The 18416-nt window shown below is 49.6% G+C and overlaps 1 protein-coding gene across 1 annotated transcript in view; it reads right to left on the minus strand.

Moving 5' to 3' along the window:
• LOC134928687 (chondroitin sulfate glucuronyltransferase-like) overlaps positions 1–7838 on the minus strand; it is a 59669-nt gene extending 51831 nt beyond the window's left edge. The window contains exons 1-2 of the mRNA XM_063924680.1: positions 6117–7838; positions 1140–1410 (exon numbers count right to left, since the gene is read on the minus strand). Coding sequence (XP_063780750.1) covers positions 1140–1399 — 260 coding nt within the window. The 5' untranslated portion in view covers positions 1400–1410; positions 6117–7838. The remainder of the gene's footprint in view (positions 1–1139; positions 1411–6116) is intronic.
• Between the last annotated feature and the right edge of the window lie 10578 nt (positions 7839–18416).

The following is an 18416-nucleotide window of genomic DNA, read 5'->3' on the forward strand; positions in this document are numbered from 1 at the left end:
CATAGCGGAACGTTCTCCACACACACCCGGACACATAGCAGAACGTTCTCCACACACACCTGGACACATATAGCAGAATGTTCTCCACACACACCTGGACACATAGCGGAACGTTCTCCACACACACCTGGACACATAGCGGAACGTTCTCCACACACCTGGACACATAGCGGAACGTTCTCCACACACACCTGGACACGTATAGCGGAACGTTCTCCACACACACCTGGACACGTATAGCGGAACGTTCTCCACACACACCTGGACACATATAGCAGAATGTTCTCCACACACACCTGGACACATATAGCAGAATGTTCTCCACACACACCTGGACACATAGCGGAACGTTCTCCACACACACCTGGACACATAGCGGAACGTTCTCCACACACCTGGACACATAGCGGAACGTTCTCCACACACACCTGGACACGTATAGCGGAACGTTCTCCACACACACCTGGACACGTATAGTGGAATGTTCTCCACACACACCTGGACACATAGCGGAACGTTCTCCACACACCTGGACACATATAGCGGAACGTTCTCCACACACACACACACACACACACACACACACACACAGACACATAGCGGAACGTTCTCCACACACACCTGGACACATAGCGGAACGTTCTCCACACACCTGGACACATAGCGGAACGTTCTCCGCACACACCTAGACACATATAGCAGAATGTTCTCCACACACACCTGGACACATAGCGGAACGTTCTCCACACACACACCAGGACACGTATAGCGGAATGTTCTCCACACACACCTGGACACATAGCGGAACGTTCTCCACACACACACCAGGACACGTATAGCGGAATGTTCTCCACACACACCTGGACACGTATAGTGGAATGTTCTCCACACACACCCGGACACATAGCGGAACGTTCTCCACACACACCCGGACACGTATAGCGGAACGTTCTCCACACACACCTGGACACATAGCGGAACGTTCTCCACACACACCCGGACACGTATAGTGGAATGTTCTCCACACACACCTGGACACGTATAGCGGAACGTTCTCCACACACACCCGGACACATAGCGGAACGTCCTCCAGCTATCACCTGACATATAAAGCACATTGCATGTCTGGCGGTACGCACCTCAGCACCTTCTTGTGGGGGACGTGCGGCTTGCGGATGTAGGGAATTATTCGGGGCTTTAGGTCACTCATTTGTGATTTCAGTCGCCCGGTTTGTAGCCCATACAGGTTCTGGGGACTTTCCATACAAACATTTTCATCGCCCTGTATCCAGGAGACTCGCAGGAGGCTCAGACTGCAGCCCAAGGACAGGCCCAGGATCAGAGGCAGCGCGGGCCGCAGGAAGCCCAGCAGGACGGAGTAACGCCTTGGACCCATCATGGAGGGAGAAGCTGCGATACAGAGACACAGAGGACACGGCCATTAATATCAGACCTGAGATCCTCCTAAATTACTGCATATAATACATCCGTCCATAAAACTCTTATTATAACGCATGGAATAAAAAAATATGAATAGCGCTCCCCAATTGGGATATATATCACCACAGCGTAATGTCCATCAGATTCTTGCACGGAATAGTGATGACAATAATTCACGTTCTGATATCTTCTCACATTGACGTCCAAGATACCTCAAATAAGATTAGAAAAGACGCTTCTCATAGCGTAAAACAATTTTTTCCATTTATTCTAAAACATCTTTTTAAAATCATGAGATAATGATAAACAAATTATCCACCACCATACAGAGTAACTGCGTACCAGAGTGGGCCTATACAAGGCATGTGTTGCACATGAAAGGGTTAGTCCCGGGTATGACTCCTCCACGGTCCAGATGTTCTGCCCTTCAAGGTTCCACACTGTATCAGTCTCTGCCTTGATCCACCCTTGGATCAGAGACTGATACAGTGTGGAACCTTGAAGGGCAGAACATCTGGACCGTGGAGGAGTCATACCCGGGACTAACCCTTTCATGTGCAACACATGCCTTGTATAGGCCCACTCTGGTACGCAGTTACTCTGTATGGTGGTGGATAATTTGTTTATCATTATCTCATGATTTTAAAAAGATGTTTTAGAATAAATGGAAAAAATTGTTTTACGCTATGAGAAGCGTCTTTTCTAATCTTATTTGAGGTATCTTGGACGTCAATGTGAGAAGATATCAGAACGTGAATTATTGTCATCACTATTCCGTGCAAGAATCTGATGGACATTACGCTGTGGTGATATATATCCCAATTGGGGAGCGCTATTCATATTTTTTTATTCCATATATGTATTTAGGCTTGTGGTAACCTGTTGAGTAGCTGCACCCCTTGCATTTCAGCGCAGTTGATATATTTCTCTGTTTGAAACTTCTTATTATAACGCAGTTCTGCTCCCCCCGAGATCTCAGCGCAGGGGGAGGAGACAGTGGTCTCCTTGTTATGATTCACCTGATTGTAATACCCGGCCACGCGAGGAATGTAAATGCCATGACACAGGCAGACCACAATTCCCAGAAGCCTCTGCAGCTGCTCAAATCAGGGGCAGGTCACATGAGCAGCGACTGAGATTATTACCTGTGTACTGCAGGCCGTAGCCACTATAGCTGACTCTATAACTGAGACTAATGAGCAGACCACGGGATTATTACCTGTGTACTGCAGGCCGTAGCCACTCTGTAGCTGACTCTATAACGAACATAGACTAATGAGCAGACCATGGGATTATTACCTGTGTACTACAGGCCGTAGCCACTCTGTTGCTGACTCTATAACTAACAGACCACGGGATTATTACCTGTGTACTGCAGGCCGTAGCCACTCTGTAGCTGACTCTATAACTAACAGACCACGGGATTATTACCTGTGTACTGCAGGCCGTAGCCACTCTGTAGCTGCCTCTATAACTAACAGACTAATGAGCAGACCACGGGATTATTACCTGTGTACTACAAGCCGTAGCCACTCTGTAGCTGACTCTATAACTAACAGACCACGGGATTATTACACCTGTGTACTGCAGGCCGTAGCCACTCTGTAGCTGACTCTATAACTAACAGACTAATGAGCAGACCACGGGATTATTACCTGTGTACTGCAGGCCGTAGCCACTCTGTAGCTGACTCTATAACTAACAGAGACTATTGAGCAGACCACGGGATTATTACCTGTGTACTGCAGGCCGTAGCCACTCTATAGCTGACTCTATAACTAACAGACTAATAAACAGACCACGGGATTATTACCTGTGTACTGCAGGCCGTAGCCACTCTATAGCTGACTCTATAACTAACAGACTAATGAGCAGACCACGGGATTATTACCTGTGTACTACAGGCCGTAGCCACTCTGTAGCTGACTCTATAACTAACAGACCACGGGATTATTACCTGTGTACTACAGGCCGTAGCCACTCTGTAGCTGACTCTATAACTAACAGACCACGGGATTATTACCTGTGTACTGCAGGCCGTAGCCACTCTGTAGCTGACTCTATAACTAACAGACCACGGGATTATTACCTGCGTACTGCAGGCCGTAGCCACTCTGTAGCTGACTCTATAACTAACAGACCACAGGATTATTACCTGTGTACTGCAGGCCGTAGCCACTCTGTAGCTGACTCTATAACTAACAGACCACGGGATTATTACCTGTGTACTGCAGGCCGTAGCCACTCTGTAGCTGACTCTATAACTAACAGACCACGGGATTATTACACCTGTGTACTGCAGGTCGTAGCCACTCTGTAGCTGACTCTATAACTAACAGACTAATGAGCAGACCACGGGATTATTACCTGTGTACTACAAACCGTAGCCACTCTGTAGCTGACTCTATAACTAACAGACCATGGGATTATTACCTGTGTACTGCAGGCCGTAGCCACTCTGTAGCTGACTCTATAACTAACATAGATTAATGAGCAGACCACGGGATTATTACCTGTGTACTGCAGGCCGTAGCCACTCTATAGCTGACTCTATAACTAACAGACTAATGAGCAGACCACGGGATTATTACCTGTGTACTACAGTCCGTAGCTACTCTATAGCTGACTCTATAACTAACAGACTAATGAGCAGACTACGGGATTATTACCTGTGTACTACAGGCCGTAGCCACTCTATAGCTGACTCTATAACTAACAGACTAATGAGCAGACCACGGGATTATTACCTGTGTACTACAGGCCGTAGCCACTCTGTAGCCGAGTCTATAACGAACATAGACTAATGAGCAGACCATGGGATTATTACCTGTGGTTATAGATTCAAGGAAAAAGGGGAAAGGTAGAGAACCTCTGCACTGGACTCATAACAAATTGATAATACCTATGGTAAATTAATATCATTCCCCAATTTCATTATCATAGATCAATTCATGATGTTATATAGGGGTGCCGCCATAGACAATAAAAATGGAGAGAGAGTACTAGAAAGGAAAGAATTGTCTCTTTGTTGGCGCACTTTAAGGAAAGAGAATGAATAAATTTAAAATATAACTTTTAATTTGATTTAATTAAAATCCCTGAGAATGTGAAAAATCATGAGACAACAATTACAAACATTACATACAAAAAATAAAATAAAAATGATGATAAATCCTCCTGTCGTATTCATATAATTTATGATTCTTAGGCATGTGCAGCAATACCTCAAATCCTACCTTAAAATAATAACTGTATAGCTGGATCCTTATTCCTTGAGATATCTTCATTCAAATTCTAGAAAAGTATATCAATATGTCCAGCAATCTCTATAAATTGGCGGTAGAAATTCTATTCTGTGTTCATAATTTGTACATATGCATATGGGGCCAACGTGTCAGATTATTACCTGTGTACTGCAGGCCGTAGCCACTCTGTAGCTGACTCTATAACTAACAGACTAATGAGCAGACTACGGGATTATTACCTGTGTACTACAGGCCGTAGCCACTCTATAGCTGACTCTATAACTAACAGACTAATGAGCAGACTACGGGATTATTACCTGTGTACTACAGGCTGTAGCCACTCTGTAGCTGACTCTATAACTAACAGATAAATGAGCAGACCACGGAATTATTACCCGTGTACTACAAGCCGTAGCCACTCTGTAGCTGACTCTATAACTAACAGACTATTGAGCAGACCACGGGATTATTACCTGTGTACTACAGGCCGTAGCAACTCTGTAGCTGACTCTATAACTAATACAGAGACTAATAAGCAGACCACGGGATTATTACCTGTGTACTACAGGCCGTAGCCACTCTGTAGCTGACTCTATAACTAACAGACTATTGAGCAGACCACGGTATTATTACCTGTGTACTACAGTCCATAGCCACTCTGTAGCTGACTCTATAACTGAGACTAATGAGCAGATCACGGGATTATTACCTGTGTACTACTGGCCATAGCCACTCTGTAGCTGACTCTATAACTAACAGACTATTGAGCAGACCACGGTATTATTACCGGTGTACTACAAGCCGTAGCCACTCTGTAGCTGACTCTATAACTAACAGACTATTGAGCAGACCACGGGATTATTACCTGTGTACTACAGGCCGTAGCCACTCTGTAGCTGACTCTATAACTAACATAGACTAATGAGCAGACCATGGGATTATTACCTGTGTACTACAAGCCGTAGCCACTCTGTAGCTGACTCTATAACTAACAGACTAATGAGCAGACCACGGGATTATTACCTGTGTACTGCAGGCTGTAGCCACTCTGTAGCTGACTCTATAACTGAGACTAATGAGCAGACCACGGGATTATTACCTGTGTACTGCAGGCTGTAGCCACTCTGTAGCTGACTCTATAACTGAGACTAATGAGCAGACCACGGGATTATTACCTGTGTACTGCAGGCTGTAGCCACTCTGTAGCTGACTCTATAACTGAGACTAATGAGCAGACCACGGGATTATTACCTGTGTACTGCAGGCTGTAGCCACTCTGTAGCGGACTCTATAACTGACATAGAGGGGGGAGAGAGAGATAGACAACTACATAATCAGCTGTAATGTAATATCTGCAGGCACATGAGATAGGGATCCTACACTGTCATCACCTGTAAATGATCATTACTATATGACGTGTGGAGAACTGACCTGGGTGATCATCCAATCATAGTACATCAGGCTGTAGTCCAGGTCTTGGCTTTTACCATTTAAACAGGATTGCACATTTGTGCTCAGATCTGGTCAATTGTGATTTCTGATCCCTGATGCTGAATCTCAGTGTAGTCTCTTGTACCTGGTGCTGAATCTCAGTGCAGTCTCTTGTACCTGGTGCTGAATCTCAGTGCAGTCTCTTGTACCTGGTGCTGAATCTCAGTGCAGTCTCTTGTACCTGGTGCTGAATCTCAGTGCAGTCTCTTGTACCTGGTGCTGAATCTCAGTGCAGTCTCTGGTCCCTGGTGCAGGACCTCAGCGCAGTCTCCGGTCCCTGGTGCAGGGTTTCAGCGCAGTCTCCGGTCCCTGGTGCAGGGTTTCAGCGCAGTCTCCGGTCCCTGGTGCAGGGTCTCAGCGCAGTCTCCGGTCCCTGGTGCAGGGTCTCAGCGCAGTCTCCGGTCCCTGGTGCAGGGTCTCAGCGCAGTCTCCGGTCCCTGGTGCAGGGTCTCAGCGCAGTCTCTGGTCCCTGGTGCAGGGTCTCAGCGCAGTCTCTGGTCCCTGGTGCAGGGTCTCAGCGCAGTCTCTGGTCCCTGGTGCAGGGTCTCAGCGCAGTCTCTGGTCCCTGGTGCAGGGTCTCAGCGCAGTCTCCGGTCCCTGGTGCAGGGTCTCAGCGCAGTCTCCGGTCCCTGGTGCAGGGTCTCAGCGCAGTCTCTGGTGCAGGGTCTCAGCGCAGTCTCTGGTCCCTGGTGCAGGGTCTCAGCGCAGTCTCTGGTCCCTGGTGCAGGGTCTCAGCGCAGTCTCTGGTCCCTGGTGCAGAGTCTCAGCGCAGTCTCTGGTCCCTGGTGCAGGGTCTCAGCGCAGTCTCTGGTCCCTGGTGCAGGGTCTCAGCGCAGTCTCTGGTCCCTGGTGCAGGGTCTCAGCGCAGTCTCTGGTCCCTGGTGCAGGGTCTCAGCGCAGTCTCTGGTCCCTGGTGCAGGGTCTCAGCGCAGTCTCTGGTCCCTGGTGCAGGGTCTCAGCGCAGTCTCTGGTCCCTGGTGCAGGGTCTCAGCGCAGTCCCTGGTGCAGGGTCTCAGCGCAGTCTCTGGTCCCTGGTGCAGGGTCTCAGCGCAGTCTCTGGTCCCTGGTGCAGGGTCTCAGCGCAGTCTCTGGTCCCTGGTGCAGGGTCTCAGCGCAGTCTCTGGTCCCTGGTTCTGCTCCTCAGTGTAGTCTCTGGTCCCTGGTGCAGTGTAGTCTCTGGTCCCTGGTGCAGGGTCTCAGTGCAGTCTCTGGTCCCTGGTGCAGTGTAGTCTCTGGTGCAGGGTCTCAGTGCAGTGCTGGTCCCTGGTGCTGCTCCTCAGTGCAGTGCTGGTCCCTGGTGCTGCTCCTCAGTGTAGCCTCTGGTCCCTGGAGCAGGGTGTCAGTGCAGTGCTGGTTCCTGGTGCAGTGTAGCCTCTGGTCCCTGGTGCTGCTCCTCAGTGCAGTCTCTGGTGCAGGGTGTCAGTGCAGTGCTGGTCCCTGGTGCTGCTCTGGTCCCAGCTGATCACAGAGAGCAGTAACATCTGTATATCATATCTCTCTGTCTCTTTCTAGGCAATGACTACATTGATGTATTAAGCTGTGTTTGTTCATGGCAATAAAGCTTATTTGGAGGAGGGGGGGGGGGGAGTGGACGAACCATAGAAAGACAAAAGGGGGATAGAAAAGACTAACCATAGAGAGTGTGGGCTAGAGTTGACCATAAAGAGGAAATGATGACGAAGAGAACCATTTTTAGAGACGGGAAGAAAAAGGATATTACGTCATAGTGGGCGTGTAGGAGGGTGCCGATGTCAGGTGACATCCTGTGTGTCATGTGACTCTCCAGCTACGCAGCAGCCAATGAGATGTCAGCTTTCAGCAGCTGATTATTAGAGCTGTTGTATTCTGGGACAGTCGTGTAATTGTGTGTGTGTGTGTGTGTGTGTGTGTGTGTGTGTGTGTATGACAGTGTGTATTGTGTGTGTGTGTATGACAGTGTGTATTGTGTGTATGAGTGACAGTGTGTATAGTGTGTGTGTATTGTGTGTATGAGTGACTGTGTGTGACTGTATTGTGTGTATGAGTGACAGTGTGTATTGTGTGTGTGTATGACAGTGTGTATGAGTGACAGTGTGTATTGTGTGTGTGTGTATGACAGTGTATTGTGTGTATGACAGTCAGTGTGTATTGTGTGTGTATGACAGTGTGTATTGTGTGTATGACAGTGTGTATTGTGTATGACTGTGTATTGTGTGTATGAGTGACAGTGTGTATTGTGTTTATGAGTGACTGTGTGTATGAGTGACAGTGTGTCTTGTGTGTATGAGTGACTGTGTGTATTATGTGTATGAGTGACAGTGTGTATGATTGACTGTGTGTATTGTGTGTGTATGACAGTGTGTATTGTGTGTATGAGTGACAGTGTGTATTGTGTGTGTGTGTATGACAGTGTGTATTGTGTGTGTGTATGAGTGACAGTGTGTATAGTGTGTGTGTCTATGACAGTGTGTATTGTGTGTGAGTGACTGTGTGTGACTGTATTGTGTGTATGAGTGACAGTGTGTATTGTGTGTGTGTATGACAGTGTGTATTGTGTGTGTGTATGACAGTGTGTATTGTGTGTATGAGTGACAGTGTGTATTGTGTGTGTGTGTGTGTGTGTGTGTATTACAGTGTATTGTGTGTGTATGACAGTGTGTATTGTGTGTATGAGTGACTGTGTGACAGTGTGCATTGTGTGTGTGTGTGTGTGTGTGTATGATTGTGTGTATGAGTGACTGTATTGTGTGTATGAGTGACTGTGTGTATGAGTGACAGTGTGTATGAGTGACTGTGTATTGTGTGTGTGTATGAGTGACTGTGTGTGACAGTGTGTATTGTGTGTATGAGTGACAGTGTGTATTGTATGTGTGTATGAGTGACAGTGTGTATAGTGTGTGTGTGTATGACAGTGTGTATTGTGTGTATGAGTGACTGCATTGTGTGTGTGTGTGTGTGTGTGTGTGTGTGTGTGTGTATGACAGTGTGTATTGTGTATGAGTGACAGTGTGTATTGTGTGTGTATATTGTGTGTATGAGTGACTGTGTGTGACAGTGTGTATTGTGTGTATGAGTGACTGTGTGTGACAGTGTGTATTGTGTGGATGAGTGACTGTGTGTATGAGTGACTGTGTGTGACAGTGTGTATTGTGTGTGTGTGTATGACAGTGTGTATGAGTGACAGTGTGTATTGTGTGTATGAGTGACAGTGTATGAGTGACTGTGTGTGACAGTGTGTATTGTGTGTGTATGACAGTGTGTATGAGTGACTGTGTATGAGTGACTGTGTGTGTGTGTGTGTGTGTGTATATGACAGTGTGTATGTGTGACAGTGTGTATTGTGTGTGTGTATTACAGTGTGTATTGTGTGTGTATGAGTGACAGTGTGTATTGTGTGTGTGTATGACAGTGTGTATTGTGTGTATGAGTGACAGTGTGTGTGTGTGTGTGTGACAGTGTGTATGAGTGACTGTGTGTGACAGTGTGTATTGTGTGTGTGTGTGTGTATTGTGTGTGTGTGTATGACTGTGTGTATGAGTGACATTGTGTGTGTGTGTGTGTGTGTGTGTTATTAGTTGTGTGTCATTATTCTGTTATTTGAATAATTATAACTGAGTGGTGCAGATGCTCAGTGTGAATATATATATATACTAGGTGGGATAACCGTCGTTGCCCGGGGTGATGACTGGATCGTGAAGTGTATGCCTGCCCCCTCATTGTGTAGTATTGTCCTTGTCTATAGTTAATATATTTATTAGCAGTGTCTTATATAGCAGCATATTCCGTTGCGCTTTACAATTAGAACAACAATTATAGAACAAAACTGGGCAAAGACAGACAGACATAGAGATAGGAGGGCCCTGCTCGCAGCTTACACTCTACAGACTAGCCCCGTTACATTGCTCTGCCACAGTCTGAAACTGAGTGAGTCTGCCAGGCACTGTGCTCAATAACCCAGGGCGGCTACTGTACGTGTCACTGCCTGCAGAGCGACCTGTAAACTTAGGCTGCACACCCAGAGGGCGGCTGCTGTACGTGTCACTGCCAGTAGGGCGACCTATTAGCTTGGCCTGCACACCCAGAGGGCGGCTGCTGTACGTGTCACTGCCAGTAGGGCGACCTATAAACTTGGTCTGCACACCCAGAGGGCGGCTGCTGTACGTGTCACTGCCAGTAGGGCGACCTGTAAACTTGGCCTGCACACCCAGAGGACAGCTGCTGTACGTGTCACTGCCAGCAGGGCGACCTATTAGATTGGCCTGCACACCCAGAGGGCGGCTGCTGTACGTGTCACTGCCAGTAGGGCAACCTGTAAACTTGGTCTGCACACCCAGAGGGCGGCTGTTGTACGTGTCACTGCCAGCAGGGCGACCTATTAGCTTGGTCTGCACACCCAGAGGGCGGCTGCTGTACGTGTCACTGCCAGTAGGGCGACCTGTAAACTTGGTCTGCACACCCAGAGGGCGGCTGCTGTACGTGTCACTGCCAGCAGGGCGACCTATTAGCTTGGCCTGCACACCCAGAGGGCGGCTGCTGTACATGTCACTGCCAGTAGGGCGACCTGTAAACTTGGCCTGCACACCCAGAGGGCGGCTGCTGTACGTGTCACTGCCAGCAGGGCGACCTGTAAACTTGGCCTGCACATCCAGAGGGTGGATGCTGTACGTGTCACTGCCAGCAGGGCTACCTGTAAGCTTGGCCTGCACACCCAGAGGGCGGCTACTGTACGTGTCACTGCCAGTAGGGCGACCTATTAGCTTGGCCTGCACACCCAGAGGGCGGCTGCTGTACGTGTCACTGCCAGTAGGGCGACCTATAAACTTGGTCTGCACACCCAGAGGGCGGCTGCTGTACGTGTCACTGCCAGTAGGGCGACCTGTAAACTTGGCCTGCACACCCAGAGGACAGCTGCTGTACGTGTCACTGCCAGCAGGGCGACCTATTAGATTGGCCTGCACACCCAGAGGGCGGCTGCTGTACGTGTCACTGCCAGTAGGGCAACCTGTAAACTTGGTCTGCACACCCAGAGGGCGGCTGTTGTACGTGTCACTGCCAGCAGGGCGACCTATTAGCTTGGCCTGCACACCCAGAGGGCGGCTGCTGTACGTGTCACTGCCAGTAGGGCGACCTGTAAACTTGGTCTGCACACCCAGAGGGCGGCTGCTGTACGTGTCACTGCCAGCAGGGCGACCTATTAGCTTGGCCTGCACACTCAGAGGGCGGCTGCTGTACGTGTCACTGCCAGTAGGGCGACCTGTAAACTTGGCCTGCACACCCAGAGGGCGGCTGCTGTACGTGTCACTGCCAGCAGGGCGATCTGTAAACTTGGCCTGCACATCCAGAGGGCGGATGCTGTACGTGTCACTGCCAGCAGGGCTACCTGTAAGCTTGGCCTGCACACCCAGAGGGCGGCTACTGTACGTGTCACTGCCTGCAGAGCGACCTGTAAACTTAGGCTGCACACCCAGAGGGCGGATGCTGTACGTGTCACTGCCAGCAGGGTGACCTGTAAGCTTGGCCTGCACACCCAGAGGGCGGCTGCTGTACGTGTCACTGCCAGCAGGGCGACCTGTAAGCTTGGCCTGCACACACAGAGGGCGGCTGCTGTACGTGTCACTGCCAGCAGGGCGACCTGTAAACTTGGCCTGCACACCCAGAGGGCGGATGATTAATAATTGTGGACAGTAGCAGATCTTGCCACGGGCAAGCAGGACTTTTGCCCGGGGCGCCGCCTTCCGGAGGGCGCAGGGCGCTATCCGGAGGGCGCCGCACCAGGGCAAGATCTGCTGCTGCTTTGCCCCCCCGCTGGCCGCCTGCCCCCCGCTGCCACTGTGAAGGGAAACTAGACGCGTACGCGTCTAGTTTCCCTTCGTGGAGAGGTCCTTTACTGTGCGGTGCGCGATGACGTCATCGCGCACCGCACATCATTTCAGTCTGTACAGGAGGCGTAAATGACCACGCCCCCTATTGTCGCCCGGGGCGCACAGCGCCCAAGAACCGGCCCTGTTTGTGGTCTCCGGATGGAATGTGTGCGGCTGCTGGTAAAGTGATGTAAGAGATGGCTCATCACAGCGTTTTTAAAGTGTTGTACTAACGATTGCTGCAGAGTTGGCTGGATACACATTATAAGATTATCTGTCCAATCTTTCTGGTTGGAGTGAAAACCTGGTAAAGGATGGGAGTAAATGACAATTGACCATTTGTTCTTAAACACTGTAAAACAGACAAAAATGGTCGTTCAGACATAATATTGGAATCCATTTCTGCTGCGAGATACACTGGGCTCCACAAGGATTAACATCGGGGGTGTAGAGTAGGATCTTGATCAGAGGCACCAACAGGCTCAAAGCTTTAGGGGTATATGCAATTGCGGTCGAATTCCCGACATTGTCGAATTTCGGGAATTTTTCGCCCAAAAAAAAAAAATCGTCAATGCACTTCAGTGCTTTCCGTCCAAAAAACGGACTTTCAAAATTCGACTTTTGTCAAATTCGACTTTTCTGCAATGACACAAGTGCTGCAATTCGACCAAAGTATATTCAATTGAAGTTTGGAAATTCGACAACAGTGCTTTTAGACAGTAAATTCGACATTTTCAATCCGCCACACTTTGGTGGGTGAAACCAATAAAAAAATGTAAAAACATGTTTTTTTTTTGTGTTTTTTTTATTGATAATAGCATATCTATTTATATTAGAAGGGATTAGGTACTTGGTTTGTCTTTTTTGGAGGCACAAGTATTATTTATATATTTTTTTAAATAATATTTTTATTTTTTTTATTTTTTTTTAGATGGAATGGTAAAATTCAGAAAAAAAATGGCGTGGGGTCCCCCCTCCAAAGCATAACCAGCCTCGGGCTCTTCGAGCTGGTCCTGGTTCTAAAAATGCGGGGGGAAAATTGACAGGGGATCCCCCTTTTTTTTAAAACCAGCACCGGGCTCTGCGCCTGGTGCTGGTGCAAAAAATACGGGGGACAAAAAGAGTAGGGGTCCCCCGTATTTTTTACACCAGCATCGGGCTCCACTAGCTGGACAGATAATGCCACAGCCGGGGGTCACTTTTATACAGTGCCCTGCGGCCGTGGCATTAAATATCCAACTAGTCACCCCTGGCCGGGGTACCCTGGGGGAGTGGGGACCCCTTCAATCAAGGGGTCCGTCCCCCCCAGCCACCCAAGGGCCAGGGGTGAAGCCCGAGGCTGTCCCCCCCATCCAAGGGCTGCGGATGGGGGGCTGATAGCCTTGTCAAATTTGAAAGAATATTGTTTTTTCCAGTAGTACTACAAGTCCCAGCAAGCCTCCCCCGCAAGCTGGTACTTGGAGAACCACAAGTACCAGCATGCGGGAGAAAAACGGGCCCGCTGGTACCTGTAGTACTACTGGAAAAAAAATACCCAAATAAAAACAGGAGACACACACCGTGACAAGTACAACTTTATTACACACTGCCGACACACACATACTTACCTATGTTGACACGAAGCAGTCTTTCCTCTTCTCCAAGTAGAATCCACAGGTACCTGAAAATAAAAGATAATTATACTCACCTGATCCATGGTCCAGAGATAAATCCACGTACTTGTCAAAAAAAGAAAACGAACACCCGACCAGCGAACTGAAAGGGGTCCCATGTTGACACATGGGACCCCTTTCCCCGAATGCAGAGAGACCCCCCCGTGACTGCTGTCACTGAAAGGTCTCGTAAGCCAATCAGCGAGCGCAACGTCCTTGCACTCTGCTGATTGGCTCTGTGCGCGTCTGAGCTGTCAGCGCATCGCACAGCTCCCTCCATTATATTCAATGGTGGAAACTTTGCGGTTAACCCCACCGCTGACGGCAAAGTTCCCACCATTGAAAGTAATGGAGAGGCTTTGCGATGCGCTGACAGCTCAGACGCGCACAGAGCCAATCAGGTGAGCGCCACGGAGTAGCGCTTCCTGATTGGCTGAAGGGACCTCAGTGACAGGAGTCACGTGATGTCCCGGCATTCGGGGAAAGGGGTCTCATGTGTCAACATGGGACCCCTTTCAGTCCGATGGTTCGGGTGTTCGTGTTTTTTTTTTTGCCAAGTACGAGGATTATCTCTGGACGTGGATTTATCTCTGGACACTGGTAGGTGAGTATAATTTTTTTCACAGGTACCCTCGGATCGTCGGAGACTGTGGCAGTCGGCGTGTCAACATAGGTAAGTATGTATGTGTGTCGGCAGTGTGTAATAAAGTTGTACTTGTCACGGTGTGTGTCTCCTGTTTTTATTTGGGTATTTTTTTTCCAGTAGTACTACAGGTACCAGCGGGCCCGTTTTTCTCCCGCATGCTGGTACTTGTGGTTCTCCAAGTACCAGCTTGCGGGGGAGGCTTGCTGGGACTTGTAGTACTATTGGAAAAAACAATATTCTGTCATTTTACTCAAGGCTATCAGCCTCCCATCCGCAGCCCATGGATGGGGTGGACAGCCTCGGGCTTCACCCCTGGCCCTTGGGTGGCTGGGGGGGGGACCCCTTGATTGAAGGGGTCCCCACTCCCCCAGGGTACCCCGGCCAGGGGTGACTAGTTGGATATTTAATGCCACGGCCGCAGGGCACTGTATAAAAGTGACCCCCGGCTGTGGCATTATCTGTCCAGCTAGTGGAGCCCGATGCTGGTGTAAAAAATACGGGGGACCCCTACTCTTTTTGTCCCCCGTATTTTTTGCACCAGCACCAGGCGCAGAGCCCGGTGCTGGTTTTAAAAATACGGGGGATCCCCTGTAAATTCCCCCCCCGCATTTTTAGAACCAGGACCGGCTCGAAGAGCCCGAGGCTGGTTATGCTTTGGAGGGGGGACCCCACGCCATTTTTTTCCGGGTTTTTCCCGTTTTTTTAAATCGCGGCAAAATCCGGAAAATCGGCCGTTTTTCGCCCGCGGGACTGTCGAATCCGTTTTTCATTGAATATGGTGAATTCCGGAAGCCACCTGCCGAAATTCACCTGTCGAATTGTGTCGAATTAAAAAACGGCGATAATTTGCCGCGATTCGCCCTAATTGCATATACCCCTATGTCTGTTCCCAAGATGCTCAGCGCCGCCTCCTCTATAACCCCGCCTCCGTGCACTGGAGCTCAGTGTGTAAGTTGGTGCCGTGCAGTAAGCAGGCACTTTACAGGGGGCTGCCTCAGTCTATTCAGAGCTTCATTTAAGAAGAAAAGACAGAAGATTCTTGTTAGAATACTACAGGGCGGCAGCAGGAAAAGTCTCACAGATTTCCCTGCGTGCAGCTCTGTCACCCCCAGCGGCGCTGTATACTCCCGCGCTCTGGTTGCCGGGTCACTGCAGCGGAGGCTCCGGCTTCTTCTAACAGGTCCGTCACACACACGCCGACCTCCCAGATCACGGAGCCGCTGACAAGGGGGAGGTAAGGGGCTTCTGTGCCCGCACTTTACCGCGATCCAGTGCGGCCGTGGACACTGATTACCGGGCAGCCGCTCCACTAGCCACCAGGGACGTTCATGGGCACAGGTCAGGGTTTTTTTTCTTTATATTAACCCCGTTTTCAGGCCGCAGTACCCGGTGAGGATGCCAGCAGGGGGAGCAGGTCGGACCTCAGGCCCCTCCCCCCAGCCCCAGGGCACCATTTCTGTAATGTTCCCGCCCTGGAGCTGCTTCCTTCTCCCTCACTCCTGGTCAGCAGCCATTACAGATAGAGCCTTGCTGTTCCTGGGACTGCTGGGGCAAATCCTCCTCTGTGGAACCGCCTGACTGCCACGCTGTGCTTCCTACAGGACACTAGAGTGTTCTACCTGTCACTTGGACTGTTAGGTAAGAAAGAGTGCATACTGTCAGGGTTGTGTGGTACAAACACCCTGTGATATACATCCAGTGCTGACTGTGCATTGTTATATCTATTGTTATCACATATAGCCATACTGAGTATTACTTTGTATTGCTAGTCCAGTGCAGTTTATGGTACATCATTTCTGCATGGTAAGCCTGTGACAATATATATGTGTGTGTGCATGTAGCTTCTGCGTGGCTGCCTTATTAAAGGGTATTACACTCAGCGGGCTATTCCTATATTGCTATACCTGAGGGGCCAAGTGTTTCAGGTTATTCTTTATGTTTAATATAGGTGTGTATCACAAGATATACTGACGGGGTATTTTTACTTGTGATGTATAGTCACCATATAATCTATATCTCTTGAACTCCCGGTCTGTGCTATCATAGGCACACTTTACTGAGAGTACTTGCTAGGTATAGTGCTGCTACACTTTGTACCTGGTTGCCCAATATTGTGCACATAGTTATGTCTGCTACACGTGGCAACAACGCTGGGGCTTCTCCCACGCTGCGTGTTAGTGAGGCCGCGGACGTAACGGAGGATAATATGGCAGCTGAGAGTTCAGGTTCAGGGGGTTCCTTACCCCCCAGTGGGTCGGTAGCATCTGGGGCATCACAAGACCCACCTTGGGCTACATTTTCCACATTGTTAAACACGCTTGTGACTAAATTGACGTCCCCTGTGGGACCACCTGTGCCACTGCAACAGTTTATGGTCCCCGCTGTAAACCCACCATGGGCAGATCAGCTTTCCACTCAGTTACAGCATTTGAACCGATCTATGACTAAATCTAAGTGTCACTCTCGCCCGCCTAAGACTAATTCATCTTCTAAACGGGCCATTACCTCCTCCCAATCCACTGCTATTCCAGACACGTCCTCCGATGAGGACGGTGCATATACTGATCCCACAGACACTAACACTGATGTTTCTGATGGGGAAGGGAAGTCATTGGTAGATGTCCCGGATTTGACTGAGGCAATCAGACTCATTCTTCAGGTGGCTGATGATCCTGAGACTATCTCCAAGAAACTGTATAGGTTTAAACGTAAGAAGGTGGTTAAACAAGTTTTACCCCATTCTGAACACCTGGTTGACATACGTCAGGAATCCTGGGAAAATCCGGGGACAAAATTTACACCGAATAAGAGACTGTTGGCTCGCTATCCTCTCTCTGCGGAGGTATGTAAAAATTGGGAAACACCTCCGCCTGTAGATTCTCATGTGGCGCGTATGGTTGTTTCCTCTGCTCCGCCAATAACTACCGTCACCTCTCTGAAGGAACCGACGGATCGACGCATGGCGGGCTGTTTAAAAGCGATTTATACCCTAACGGGGGCTGTGCATAGGCCAACAATTGCAGCGACTTGGGCTGCTGAAGCTGTTGAGGCGTGGGCTCAGGAACTTGAGGCGGAACTGCCTTCCAGTGCATCTGAGCATGCTCGACAATGTCTCCCATATATTGCCACGGCTTCTCTGTACCTTAAGGAGGCGGCCTCCAATGCCGGGGTGCTCGCGGCCAAGGCTGCTACTACGTCCGTCTTGGCCAGACGTATCCTTTGGTTGAGATCCTGGTCGGTGGATATGGATTCCAAGAAAACCCTGGAGGTGCTTCCTTTGAAGGGAGACATTCTCTTTGGAGAAGACCTCAATAAGATTGTGGCTGATCTGGCTACTGCTAAAACAGCTTGCCTACCTACGGCTCCTTCAACACAGAAGGCTAAAAGTACTTTCTCTCAGCCCTTTCGTCCTCCAGGGAAAGCAAAAGGTCAGGCGTACCCAAAGCAAGCTCGTGCTTCTAGACCTGCCAAGCCCAGACCGAAGCGTGCCTGGGCCGCCCGTCAGCCGCTTCCAAAATGGACAAGCCTGCCGCATGACGGGGCGGGCCTCCCTCTGGGGGATCCCAAGGTGGGGGGCCGACTTCTAGGTTTTGCCCAGGAATGGTTGAAGACCACTTCAGATACCTGGGCGAGGGAAGTCGTCGCTCGAGGTTACGCCATACCCTTCAAGAATCATCCCCCGCAGTGGTTTTGCCTGACAGATGTGCCTCTGGATCCGGCAAAAGCAAACACGATGCACTTGGTGGTACATTCCCTCCTGACCACAGGAGTGGTAGTACAGGTGCCTCTGGCTCAGAGAGGCAAGGGGTATTATTCACCGCTGTCTCTAGTCCCGACACCGAACGGGTCCTCGCGGCCCATCCTCAATCTGAAGTCCTTGAACAGGAATGTGCGGGTCTACAAGTTTCGTATGGAAACTCTGCGCTCTATTGTTCTGGCCATGGAGTCTGGGGACTATATGGTCTCCCTGGACATACAGGATGCCTACCTGCATATTCCTATTGCGGTATCTCATCAAGAGTACCTGCGGTTTCTGGTGGGCAACCTTCATTACCAATTTCGGGCGTTACCCTTGGGTTTGACAATGGCTCCCCGAGTTTTC

The sequence above is a fragment of the Pseudophryne corroboree genome, chromosome 5 (assembly GCF_028390025.1).
Source record: "Pseudophryne corroboree isolate aPseCor3 chromosome 5, aPseCor3.hap2, whole genome shotgun sequence".
NCBI lineage: Eukaryota > Metazoa > Chordata > Amphibia > Anura > Myobatrachidae > Pseudophryne > Pseudophryne corroboree.